The 13,995-nt window shown below is 47.5% G+C and overlaps 1 protein-coding gene across 1 annotated transcript in view; it reads left to right on the forward strand.

The window, feature by feature from the left end:
• The first annotated feature begins 301 nt into the window (after window positions 1-301).
• NFATC3 (nuclear factor of activated T cells 3) overlaps window positions 302-13,995 on the forward strand; it is a 369,779-nt gene continuing 356,085 nt past the window's right edge. The window contains exon 1 of the mRNA XM_075325661.1: window positions 302-559. Coding sequence (XP_075181776.1) covers window positions 475-559 — 85 coding nt within the window. The 5' untranslated portion in view covers window positions 302-474. The remainder of the gene's footprint in view (window positions 560-13,995) is intronic.

Consider the following 13,995-nt stretch of genomic DNA (forward strand, 5'->3'; position numbering starts at 1 on the left):
TACAGGGTGGAGTACAGTGTATAGTGTAGTACAGTATACAGGGAGGAGTACAGTATACAGGGAGGAGTACAGTATACAGGGAGGAGTACAGTATACAGGGAGGAGTACAGTATACAGGGAGGAGTACAGTATACAGGGAGGAGTACAGTATACAGGGAGTACAGTGTATAGTGTAGTACAGTGTATAGTGGACACAGCACACACCGCTCGCACCAAGCAGCCTCCTTTCTCTACGTCGCACAACACTAAACAGCTGCGAGAGCGGAATCGCGCACCACGTGATTGTCTGTGCGTCACGTGACGTTCGGACGTCACAAGGTCCTTCTCGAGAAGGGGAACTCGCCGCTACTGAGGCCCCGAACGCTCGACACAGAGAAAGTTGGTGTGAGGGTAAAAAGGAGAGCGGCAAACCGGGGAAAGGGTGGGAAACCGGCGCGGAGAGGACGAGAAGCTAAGCGCGGGCTACCGGCACCGATGAGTGCCACACATTGTGGTTCTGACGAGTTGGACTTCAGGCTCTTATTCGGGGAGGAGGCGGCTCAGCCCTTAGTATCGGCAGGTAAGGATCGGTAACGGCGTCTCGTCACGTCATTATTGACAGTTGCACTGTGGTGAGGCGCTACGTCATTCACGTGTGGTGGGGGATGGGGCAGGTATAACCGTAAATAGTAACCTGTGCAGCTCTGACAGTGACAGCCGGCAGGGGGCGCTGTCTTGTGCCTGACAGATGGGAGCACATCAGCAATGACCTGCAGGCAGGAACGAGGGGACAGGAATCGGGTGCATGGTGACACTCAGGGGGCCAGGACCGGGGTGCACGGTGCTGGGGCAGGACTGGGATGTGTGGTGCCAGTCAGGGGGGGGGGGGGTGGGATTGGGGTGCTGGAGCAGGACTGGGGTCTGTGGTGCCACTCAGGGGGGTGGGTTTGTGGTGCCTGATCAGAAGGGGGGGTGGGATTGGGGTGCCTGATCAGAAGGGGGGGGGGCGGGATTGGGGTGCCTGATCAGAAGGGGGGGGGGCGGGATTGGGGTGCCTGATCAGAAGGGGGGGTGGGATTGGGGTGCCTGATCAGAAGGGGGGGCGGGATTGGGGTGCCTGATCAGAAGGGGGGGGCGGGATTGGGGTGCCTGATCAGAAGGGGGCGGGCGGGATTGGGGTGCCTGATCAGAAGGGGGGGGCGGGATTGGGGTGCCTGATCAGAAGGGGGGGGGGGCGGGATTGGGGTGCCTGATCAGAAGGGGGGGGGCGGGATTGGGGTGCCTGATCAGAAGGGGGGGGGGGCGGGATTGGGGTGCCTGATCAGAAGGGGGGGGGGGCGGGATTGGGGTGCCTGATCAGAAGGGGGGGGGGCGGGATTGGGGTGCCTGATCAGAAGGGGGGGGGGGCGGGACTGGGGTGCCTGATCAGAAGGGGGGGGGCGGGATTGGGGTGCCTGATCAGAAGGGGGGGGGGGCGGGATTGGGGTGCCTGATCAGAAGGGGGGGGGGGCGGGATTGGGGTGCCTGATCAGAAGGGGGGGGGCGGGATTGGGGTGCCTGATCAGAAGGGGGGGGGCGGGATTGGGGTGCCTGATCAGAAGGGGGGGGGCGGGATTGGGGTGCCTGATCAGAAGGGGGGGGGGCGGGATTGGGGTGCCTGATCAGAAGGGGGGGGCGGGATTGGGGTGCCTGATCAGAAGGGGGGGGGGGCGGGATTGGGGTGCCTGATCGGGGGGGGTGCGGGATTGGGGTGCCTGATCGGGGGGGGTGCGGGATTGGGGTGCCTGATCGGGGCGGCTGGGTCCAGGAGGCCGGGATTGGGGGGCTGGGTCCGGGGGGCAGGCATTGGGGGTCAGGGCAGGACTGGGGTGTGCGGTGCTGGGTCAGGGACAATCATGGGACTGGACTGTGCGCTGTTGGTTGTAGACTGGTGGGTGATGGAGTGCGTGGTGTGGAGCGGTACGGTCACAGACTGGCATTATGAAGTGTTGACATCCTGACAGGGCAGGAAGTGCTGCTCGGAGAACAGCTGAGCAGGGTCCTGGTGGTGCAGCCTGTCTCATAAACACCTTCCTGGGTCATAGGAAGTGAAAGGTGGGCAGAGCACAATGCGGGGCAGACACTTGTATAGGGCGCTGCTGTTTATGGTGGTCTGCACCCTGATGTAGTCATCACATGTGCTGGAGCCAGCAGATCGTGTGTGACATGGGGACAGTTGCTGCACAGGGTGTCTCAGGCTGCTCCTCAAGTAACACCAGCTTGTCATGGTAGAAATATTTCCCTTCTATGAGCGCACACATTATTTCTGGCCTGTGCGGGATGTGAAGGTTACAGATGCCTGCCGGAGTCTTCTCACGACTTGTGAAAGGAGAAACACACTTGCTGAGACTGAGATTTGTTTTTCTTTGGTTGCCAATTTCTTTTTGGTGAACTTCTTAAATATTGTAGCTGCTGTTGCTCATTGTGCTGTGTTCACACGTCCACGAGGGATCTGTTTTTACTAGTGGTGTCTTTGTACCTCTCTGCTCCTGGCGTGCAGAGCGCTAAAATCGGATCATTTAAAAGGTGATATAATGGAGGACCACCCCTAATCTGCTTCCCATGTATTTTACAGTTAATAAAAAAAGGAAACTTAAGTGTCCATTCTGTGTCTTGTCTGTTTTTTAGTGTTTTTTTTTTTTTTTGGACACTTTTTCTGGTCCTTCCAAAAGATGGTTAGCAGATGAAAGGGACACAAAGTGATGACGCTTTAGGAACTCAAAGCCAATTCAAATGAACAGGTCCTGGAAGTGAACATTGAATGCATCATAAACTGAAATAACTGTGAGCAGAGCTGAACCTGTATATACACAAGTCTCAACACATGTTGGAAAGCCTGTAAATGGCAATTAACCTCTTCAATGACCAGCTTTTGTTTTTCCTCCACCTTTTTAGGGTATGCGCGCACGCCGCGTTTTTGGTTTGACAAATAAACTGGACCCTCTGGCAGACTGTCAACTGTAAACACTGCGTTTGATAAAAAAAAATGCATTTTTTGCCACATTTTTGTTGTTTTTTAAAGGAGAAAAAAAAATGATAGCTACAATAGAAAATTAGATAGCAAGAATAGAACATATCGAATAGATAATAACAGAAAAGAAAGGAAAATAGAAATAACAAAATAGCTCGATAGAGTGATAGCTAGATTGGCCCTGATCGTTTTTTTTTTTTTTTTTATAAAATTACGTGGGGTCCCCCCTGTTTTTCATATCTAGCACAGGCTGCATTCCTGTCTGCTGTACCTTGGCTGGTTATGAAAAATAGAGGGGATCCCATGCTTTTTTTTTAATTGATTAAAAAATAAAATGTGGGGTCCCCCCCATTTTTCCTAAATCAGCCAAGGTACAGCAGACAACTGGGGGCTGATATTATTAGGGTGGCAAGGGCCATCGTTATTTGGTCCTTTCCAGCCTAACAATAGCAGCCCACAGCCGCCCCAGAAGTGGCACATTCGTAAGATGCGTCAATTTTGGTGCTGGGCCCGGCTCTTCTTATTGCGCAGGTGCGGTGGCAATCTGGGTAATAAAGAGTTAGGCTATGTGCGCACGTTGCGTTTTTACCCGCGTTTTTAGCTGCAGCGTTTTAGCGCTAAAACGCATGCGTTTTTGTTTTCCAGCAAAGTCTATGGGAAAAGATGAAATCCTGTCTACACTTTGCTTTTTTTTCTGCAGCGTTTAATTTGCATATTTGTGGTCAAAAACCATGCAGAAAAAGAAGCAGCATGTCAGTTGTTTTTGCTATTTCTGCAGCGTTTCCTTAACATTGGAGTCAATGAGAAATGGCAAAATGCAACCAAAATCAACTTTCCTGCGTTTTTCATGCTTTTTACCTGCTTTTCCACTGCGTTTTTGGCTTCAAAAACGCATGCTTTTCTGGCATAAAATTTAAAGGGTTATAATGTTCCTTTACACAGACACAATAACCGAAAATTTAAATGTTATAAAATAATAAATTTCACCTATTTTTCTGTTAAAATGTGCATAACCGCTATTATTTCATTAAAATTGATAATTTTCCATATAGTTTTATTAAAAGTTAATTTTATCCTTTTTTTTTTCCCTTTTTTTCATTCTTTTTGACTATTCCAACTTTATTTCTCAGTGTCTTGATGTACAAAATGCATCTGCAGAACTGCAGGTGAAAACGCAGGTAAAAAGCGCTGAAAACTCACTAAAAACGCGGTAAATATGCATGCGTTTTTACCGCTAAAAAATGGTCAAAAGCCATTTGGTCAAAAACCAAGGGAAGGAAAACGTGCAGAATAAACTGCAGGTGCTCCGACGCAACGTGCGCACATAGCCTTAATAACAGTCCACAGCTGCTACTAAGCCCTAGATTAGTGATGACAGGCGTCTGAGACAAGCCCCCATCACTAATCTGTAAGTGAAAGTAAATAAACACAAACACTCAAAAAATACTTTATTTTATGTGAAATAAATGACAAGAAAACTTCCACCACTTAACACTAGAAGTCCCAGAAATTTCGAGCTCTCTGGGTTCCAAAGGTAGAAATGTTAAATTACCCCTCTCTGGGACTTCTAGTGTTAACCCCCAAACATCCCTCCAGGTCCGACGTAATCCACACAAGGTCCTACAATAATGCTTCTAGCACTGTTACATCTGACGCTCACAGTGAGCGCCATAGAACATGACTGCCGCTCTGATCTCAACGCAGGAACTGAAGTGAGCCGCGTGGTCAGCAGTGACCTCACTCAGGTTAGTCGCATCCACAGCTGGAGTCCTCCACCTGTGACAGCAAATCACCCGAGTGACTGAAGTGAGCCGCGTGATCAGCGGTGCCGTCACTCAGGTGATTTCCGGTCACAGCTGGAGTTCACCTGTGACGACAAATCAGGCCGTGACTCAAGTGAGCCGCAGGTAGAAAACTCGCCTGGGTGATGTCACCGCTGATCGCGCGGCTCACTTCAGTCACGGCCTGAACCTCACAGCGGTGAACTCGTCACCACTGCCGCGACACTTGCCGTACTGCGGGGCCCGCAACTATGACGTCAGGGGTTCACCAGAGTTCATTCTGATCTTGTGGCTCTGTCTGCACTCAAAGCTGGCAATCATGCTCTATGACACTCGCTGTGCCAGGACAGGGATGTAGCAGAGCTGCATCACCGTGGAGCCTCGTGTGGATTACTTCAGACCTGCAGGGGTGTTTGGAGGGGTTAATAAAGTGGCGAAGGGGATGCTTTTTTTGTTTTTTTTTTTATTTCAAATAAAGGATTTTTTGGGTGTTTGTGTTTACTTTTACTTACATATTAGTGATGGGGTGTCTCATAGACGCCTGCCATCTCTAACCTCGGGCTTAGTGGCAGTTATGGGCTGTCATTAACCTCTTATTACCCCGTTTGCCACCGCACCAGGGTAATTGGAAAGAGCCGGGTAAAGTCCTGGGACTGTCGCATCTAATGGATGCGGCAATTCTGGGTGGCTGCTGGCTGATATTTTTAGGCTGGGGGGCTCCCAATAATCTCCCCAGCCTGAGAATACCAGTCTTCAGCTGTGAGGCTTTATCTTGGTTGAGTAACAAAATTAGGGGGAACCGCCTGCCGTGTTGTTTTATTTCTTTTTTTATTTTACTGTATGATATAGACCCACCCATCGGTGATTGTGATTGGTTGCAGTCAGACAGGTGTCACTCAGCATGGGGGCGCGTCTAACGGCAACCAATGAGACAGGGGAAGCAGTGAATAAGTATGAGCCTAATGAACAGGTGCAGTGAATATGTATGAGCCTAATGAGCAGGTAGAGAAGAATAAGAGGCTGCATGAGCAATGTGATTGGTGAGTATGAAGTAGAGAGAGAGAGAGATTTTCACTCCTGCAATATTCTTTTTTTTTTTTTTTTTATCCTGAAACAAAGTGTGTGACCAGCGTTTTTTTGTGATAAGAACGCAGGTACAACGCATATAAATGCAACCCATTTGTTACCATTCCTTTTGCCATCTATTTTTGATCCCTTCATTACGTTCTATGGCTCTCAAAATGTGACAAAAATGCAAACAGAATTGACATGCTGCTTTTTTTTTTTTTTTGTCAAAGATTTTGACAAACAATTGACAAATAAAACGCTGACAAAAAAACTGCAACGTGCGCATGGAAATTCTGATTTCTCATAGACTTTGCCGGGGAAGCAAAAGCATGCAGTTTGTCATTGACACAGTGCAGTTTAAAACGTGACAAAAACGCAACGTGCGCACATAACCTTAGTTTATAATTTTTTTTCACTGATGTATGACTTTTTTTTTTCTTAGACGTGGGTTGTTATAAAATGACAAGGAGAAAACTTTCCCATCTATGGATTGAGAGAATGTCCTGTGATCAGCGCCAGCTATGAAATTGATGCCACAGGTCCACTGCAGCGGGCTTTGACTGGAATATAGCTGATTTTTTCTGTGAAGAAACACTTTTACAGTCACATCAGCAGCCAAACACTAGGTGAAAGGGACTGTCAGCACAGAATGATTGTTCACCCTAAAGTACATGTGCAACATTATGAGGCCAAACATTTTTGTGCACCTTCCCACCTGCTTGCTTTCCATCTGTCTCCACCCCTCATTTCTTTTTAATTAACAGCTGTGGTTCCATAAAGCCAGAGAGGGGCGGAAATAGGTGGAAAACAAGCAGGTGGGAAGGTGCACTTACTTTTTGACCGCGTCTCTCAGGTGCACTGAGCCCCTATACTCGGTTTGAACAGTCACTCGGTGCTGATTGTCCCTTTAAATAGCACACATTGAGCATTGTGTAGCCTGGAAAATAGAAGGCTGGAGTAGTTAATAACCGCTTCTGTCATCTCAGGGTCCCTTCTATTTTTAGCAAAGCCGGGTCTTTCTCAAGAGACATCTGAAGACTCTGGGCTCACATTGCCTTCTAAAAAAAGATCTTCAGCTGTAAGAGTTGTTCAGTGCTTAGAATTGTATGAACTTGGTGATTTTGTTGTTTGATCAGATATAGTACATAGTATGTTTTCCTCTTTATCAGATGTAGGCAACTGTATACTAAAGCATGTTATAGAATTGTCAGCTGTATCGTCCACAAAGGCTTCTGTTAAAGGGAACCTGTCGTGGAAAAAAAAACAGAAGCTACCGTATTTATGATTGATTAATCTGCAGGTTAATAGTATTCTGATCCTGCCTGGTGCCTGCACATTAAACCCTGTTGATGAGATGAAATTAACTTTATTTTCTCTAGTCCCTTCCACGTCAGCATAGGTTGTCTCTCCACGCCCTAATTGGGACAGGAAGCACAAGAGAGGTTAAAAGGACCCTCCCACCTCCCATAGCCAGTGTCTTTCCTGTCCCCATGGGGCATGGAGAGGTTTTTGTTTTTCTCCTATACTGTGGTGGCTGGCGAACTGCAGTATGCATTTTTTTTTTTCCCCTTGTCGGTTGGGCCTTCGCCGCTCCTCCCATGCTGTTCCCTCACCTTGTGGGGGACCGCCGCACCAGCCTTCCGGAGCTCCTCTGGGGCGATGTGGGCTGTGTTGCTCCCCGGCCGGCGTACTCCCTGAGCCGCCGGCCGCCTCCGGTATGCACGCTGCCGATGCGACCCGGAGGTGCTACCGCGGGCGGGACTTCCGGTTCTCGCGCTTCCCGTATGGGCACTTGCGGTCGCAGAGGCAGCGTGAGAGACACGCCGTCGCTTCCACTGCCTGTCATGGACCAGATGCGGGAGGCGGGGAACGTCACCAGTCGCTGGGGGGGGGGGGGGGGGGGCTGAGGGGCGGTCCCTTATGCCCGTTTTCAGGCTGCTATTGTTGGCTCCTTCTGGTCTCTGGTTTCCAGGAGGATGAGCCTGCTGGAATATGTGTCAAGTCTGAAAAGTGTGATGACAAGACTGAGAAACTTTGCCAGCAGTGTACGTATGTCCCTTCCATGGTCTAGTGGTAAGCTGATGACCTTGGGTGTGTGAGCTTGGGAGTTTGAATCCCAGTGGACGCTCCTGGATAGTTGCTGTGTCATGGTCCCATGGGCTAGCTGCCTGGTCTCTGATGACGCCTCTCTGTTTCCATTGGATGGAGAGGGCATGCATCGTGTGTATAGATTGTTCGGGCCGAACAACTGTCCCTTGTAGCGAGCTGCGGTCCATGGTGATACCGGAGATTCAGGCCTCACTAGCCTCCCTCCCTGCTGCTCACCCTTCTGCCACAAAAAAGATCAGCCTCGGATGGTCCCGATACCGGTTTTTCCTCCAGGAGGCCTGACCGGTCTTTTCTTTTTCCCTCAGACGATTGGGGGATCTTAATGGAGCAGTTAAGAGCACTATGGGGTTGGAGGATGAGTAGGTCCACCCCTCCGTTCGGGGTGAAGTGTCCATGCTAATGTTCTGGGTCCTCTCTCAGGAATGGGATTTCCCTGAGAAGCAATTCCGGAGTGTCCCCTGACACAGATTCCCCTGGAGTGTTGTGGGTTGCATTGGGAGATTCCCAAGGTGGATGTGCAGGTGGCCAAGGTTGCTAAGCAAACGGCGCTCCCCTTTGCGGCCGATTCCCAGCTTAGGGATCTGATGGATAGGAAGGTCGAGAGCCTCATGAAGAAGTCCTGGGAGGCTTCGTCTTCTCCCATTCGGGCCCATATTGCCTCCGCTTATGTCTCCCTGTCCCTCCTCCGGGGGCTCGACCAGTTGAGGCTCATATTCCTGGGGTACTCCTAGGGATGGGTTCCTGGAATCCCTTCCCTTACTTAGGAAGGCTACTAGTTTGGCGGATACCTCTGTGAAGTCGGTCCGCCTAGCTGCCAGGACCTCAGTCTTGTCTAACTCGGACAGATGAGCTCTAGGCTTCAGGCTTGGAGTGGGGACTCTACTTCCGCACTGAGGCTTGCTCCCTTCCGTTAAGGGGGACTTAGTGTTGGGCCTGCCCTGGATGACATTCTGGACAAGGCGACTGATTGTCAGGCCTGCCGGATCCGACACCCTCCAGGCAACGGTCCGTTCGTCCCTCCGATGCCTAGGGCCTCCCAGCCCAAGGGGAAAAGGGGAGTCTGGGCGTTGGAGCTACCCTTAGGGTAGGGGGAGTAATATTCTCATCCCTTCCCATCCACAACGTCCTCCGCATGACAAACAGTGAGTCAGCTCGGGTGGGGCTCTCTGCCTTCTTCCCCAGTGGCGGACCTTCACTGTCTGCCCATGGGTCCTACAAGCTCGTCTCAGAGGGTCTCTGGTAGGATTCTCCCCCCCCCCCCCCCCCTTCCCTACACCAGGCCTCCGAGTCACAGCCCTGTCGTCACAGGGTTCTCAGGATCTCCTGTGCTCGATGATTCGGGAGTTAATACATTCGGGGGTCGTTTCCTCAGTCCCGAGTCAGGAAGTAGGGGTAGGTCACTACTCCGTCTCTTCCTTGTCAAACCACCATCTGGAGACGTCCGGATTATCGTCAATCTGAAGCATCTCAACCAGCGGGTCGGATACCGACGTTTCGAGAATGGAGTCTGTGAATTCTGTTGTTCCACTACTCGGTCTGCACCGCCAGATGGCCTCGATAGATCTGAGGGACGCCTAGTTCCATGTGCCCTTCCATCCTTGTCACAGGCAGTACCTCAAATTTGCGGTTCTGCACGGAGGGAACATGCTTAATTTCCAATTACCCGTACTTCCGTTCGGGTTCTCCTTTCTAACATGCTGTATATAAGAGCCCAGGCCGCTGTGTAGAATGTAAAAATAACTTCATAATACTTACCTAACTTTTGTGCTGCCGTGGATTTTAGTCATATGGGCGTCTCTGGTACCGGCGCCTTCTCTTTTGGCCATCTTTGTCGTCCTTCTTCTGAAGCCTCTGTGCCTGACGTGTCCTACGTCATCCACACTCGCCGTCATTGAGGTCCTGAGCAGGCGCACTTTGATCTGCCCTGAGCAGGGCACATCAAAATATTGTAGTGCGCCTGTGTGGGACTGTCGATTGTGTATGACGTAGGACGTGTTATGCACACAGGCTTCAGAAGGAGGAAGAAGATGGCCGAAAGAGGAGGCGAAGATGTCCATATGGACCAACTCCACCGCAGCTACCGTTTAGGTAAGTATTATACAGAGATTTTTACATTCTACACAGCGGCCTGGGCTCTTATATACAGTATGTTAGAATGCTGTATATAAGAGCCACTGGTGGTGCCGCAGCTTATAGGCTGAAAAACTGGTGACACGTTCCCTTTAAAAATAAGGAGGCTTGAAGTTTGTGAAGCTGGATTTTGTGGACCTTTATTACCTCTGTTCTGGCAGGAATACATCTGAGCTCCAGGCTGCAAGACACTAACTATAGCAATGAGCTGTTTGTTTTTGGTTTTTTTTTTTTTTTTTAAATAACAGATGGATGCCAAGATACTGTGTTTGTTTTTTTTTTTGCTTTTTTTATTTTAGTCTAAATCGCAAGCCACTTGGGGATCTCCTCCTAGACCTGAGTCAGGTGTTTTCGATCCTGGTGTACATAACCTCTAGGACATTATCAGTTGGATTGAAGTTATGAAGGGCCTGCCTGCACATTCTGAACTCATGAGATCGGGTCATGCACCCTGGAGGAACCCATTGCCAATGGTATTAGTGCAAAGTCTCACAGTGATTCTTGAGGATTTCATATTGGTGCCTAAAAGCAGTCTGGGTACTCTAAAGGCCCGGTCACACACAGAGATAAATCTTTGGCAGATCTTTGGTTGCAGTGAAATCATGGACATATTGTTCCATTTGTACACAGCCACAAACCTGGCACTGATTGTCCACAATTTCACTGCAACCACAGATCTGCCGCAGATTTCTCTCTGTGTGTGACAGGGCCTTTAGATCTCATGCAGAAGATTGTGTGATCCACCAGGGATATGCCTTCTTAACTTTATTGGCCCACCACTAAACTGGCCATGTTTTATAAACCGGATATTAAAGACAGCAAAACATTCGCTGCAGTGTCTTCAGACTTGTGTCTGTCAGTTGCTCAGTGCTTGCTGTCACCGGTGAAGATTATGGGGGAAGTAATGGTAGACTGGCCAATTTGGTGTTTTCTGGAAAATGCTGATTGGCATGAATGGAGCTAGCAAAGGTCCCAACTTCAAGACCTAAGCCTTCATGATACCATCATAAGGTCTTGTTTTTCCAATTTGATAAACATGCGCATCAGTAGTCAGCTATAGGTTGTGTTTTAGGACTCTTGAGCCAAAAAGGCTCTTTTCTGGCTATTTCATCTAATATCCTGATATCTGTCCCAGGCTTGTGAGAATGTGCTTGGAGACACCAAAGAACTTCTTGGCACAGCACCTATGGATGTGAGAACCTAGAGGAACTGAACAACTTGTTAACCCTGAAGGTGCTGCAGGTACTGTGTCCTGCTTCTTGTCATGACACAGAGACTTGCAAAACTAGAGACGGATTAGTCGGGAAAAATAAAGGGAAGATATAGTGGATATAGAAAGTATTCAGACACCTTTTACATTTTTCACTCTTTCATTGCAGCCATTTAGTAAATTCAAAAAAGGTAATTTTTTTTTCTCATTAATGTACACTCTGCACCCCATCCTGACTGCAAAAAATTCTACATTTCTGTTTTTTTCTAATTTATTTAACAAGAAAAACTGAAATATCATGTGGACATAAGTATTCAGACTCATATTTAAGTCAATTTGTTGCAATTGAAGGAAAGATGAATGCAGCCAAGTACATAGAGATCCTGGAAGAAAACCTTTTCCAGAGTGCTTTGGACCTCAGACTTGGCCGAAGATTCATCTTCCAACAAGACAATGACCCTAAGCACACCGCTGAAATAACACAGGAGTGGCTTCAGAACAACTCTGTGACCATTCTTGACTGGCCCAGCCAGAGCCCTGACCTAAACCTAATTGAGCATCTCTGGAGAGACCTGAAAATGGCTGTTCCCCATCCAACCTGACGGAACTGGAGAGGATCTGCAAGGCAGAATGGCAGAGGATGCCCAAATCCAGGATCCCAAGAAGACTCATGGCTGTACTAACTCAAAAGGGTGCTTCTACTCGATACTGAGAAAAGGGTCTTAATACTTAAGTTATGACTGTGATATTTCACTTTTTCATCTGTAAAGAAAATTTGCAAAAATGTCTACATTTTTTTTTTTCTATCAAGATGGGGGATGGGGTGCAGAGTGTACATTAACAGGGCACTTTCCATTTTTGCGGTTTTGTTTTTTGCTCCCCTTCTTCCGAGAGCCGTAACTTTTTTTATTTTTTTCGTCAATCTTGCCATATGAGGGCTTGTTTTTTGCGGGACAAGTTGTACTTTTAAATTAAACCATAAGTTTTACCATTTGGTGTACTGGAAAACAGCAAAACAATTCCAAGTGTGGAAAAACTGCAAAAAAAGTGTGATGGCACAATAGTTTTTGGGATGTTTTATTCATGGGTGTTCACTATATGGTAAAACCGATGTGTGGGTATGATGCCTGAGGTCAGTGGGAGTTTGTAGACACCAAACATGTATAGGTTTACTTGTATCTAAGGGGTTAAAAAAATTCACAAGCTTGTCCAATAAAAGTGGTGTACGTTTTGCGCAATTTTCCGAAATCCGTAGAGTTCTCATTTTTTTGGGATCTATGGCTCAGTGATGTCTTATTTTTTGCGTCTCGAACTGACGTTTCTAATGGTACCATTTTTGCGCAGATGCTATGTTTTTCATCGCCTGTTATTGCATTTTGCGTAAAACTTGCGGCGACCAAAAAATGTAATTTTGGTGTTTGGACTTTTTTTGCCACTACGCCGTTTACCAATCATATTAATTGATTTTATATTTTGATAGATCGTGCATTTCTGAACGTGGTGATACCAAATATGTGTATATATTTTTTTTTAACCCTTTAATTTTCAATGGGGCGAAAGTGGGGTGATTTGAACTTTTAGTAGTTTTTTATTTTTATTTTACTAGTCCCCTAGGTCTGATCTATCTGCTGATCACAGCTATACAGCTGTAAATAGCAGATACGGTCACTTCCTGCTTCACTGGCCTCCGGGCCGGGTGAAAACGAAAGTGAAACGTCATAGCTGCAGGCGTCATCACATGACCCTGTGCTACCATAGCAACCACCGAAAGTCATGTGATCACTCACGTGACGTCCGGTTGGGGGCGGCGGTAAGTGAAAATCTTCACCGCGCGTATATACATCTCGCTGCCAGACGTAAGGGGTTAATGTTACGGGTGGAATGCGATTCCACTCGTAACATGCAGGCACACGTCAGCTGTTGAAAACAGCTGATATGTGCGCCGATCGCCGCCGCCTGCCCGCGGCAGGGGGCGGGGCTTAACAGGACTTGCTCCATGACGGATAGATCCGTCCATGGTCGTGAAGGGGTTAATGAGAAAAAAAATGAACTTTTTTTTTTTAATTTACTAAATGGCTTCAATGAAACAGAGTAAAAAATGTAAAGGGGTCTGAATACTTTCCGTTACCCGCTGTAATTGACTGTGGCCTATGCATGCAAAACATTTCTTTGCCTTTTTGTCAGTTGTCTTGCTGTTGCTTCTCCAGGGCATCTGTTGTCACCAAAGCAGGTAAAATTGATTTACAATCGCCTTTGCTTTGTAAAGTGGACAGATTGATATTGATGAAGTTTATCTGATTTGCAATGTTACTATAATAACCTGGTACAATGTTGCACCTCTTTTGTTCTTGCTTTTACGATTGATGTTCATTTTGTGAGTCAAATCGATGGTATGTGAAAATTCCATAAACTAGTTTTTACAAGCAGAAGATAAGAATTTAGGCTTTGTTTTATCACAGAGTACCATTTTTGGACTGTTGACATTCTGATTGTTGTTTGTTTTTTTTTTTTTTTGGTTGTATTTCATTTTTTATCTATTTATATTAATTTACATATTCATATTTTATATTGGATTTACAGATTTGTAATGTGTTTTCACTATGTATTTTATACAGGATGTCATCCAAGCATTTTAAACGATAAAGCCCAATTCAATAATTGCTCTAGCCAGTCTCTAAAAATTGGTTAAATTGAGTGATGGAGAAAGG

This window comes from Anomaloglossus baeobatrachus, chromosome 10 (assembly GCF_048569485.1).
Source record: "Anomaloglossus baeobatrachus isolate aAnoBae1 chromosome 10, aAnoBae1.hap1, whole genome shotgun sequence".
NCBI classification, from domain to species: domain Eukaryota; kingdom Metazoa; phylum Chordata; class Amphibia; order Anura; family Aromobatidae; genus Anomaloglossus; species Anomaloglossus baeobatrachus.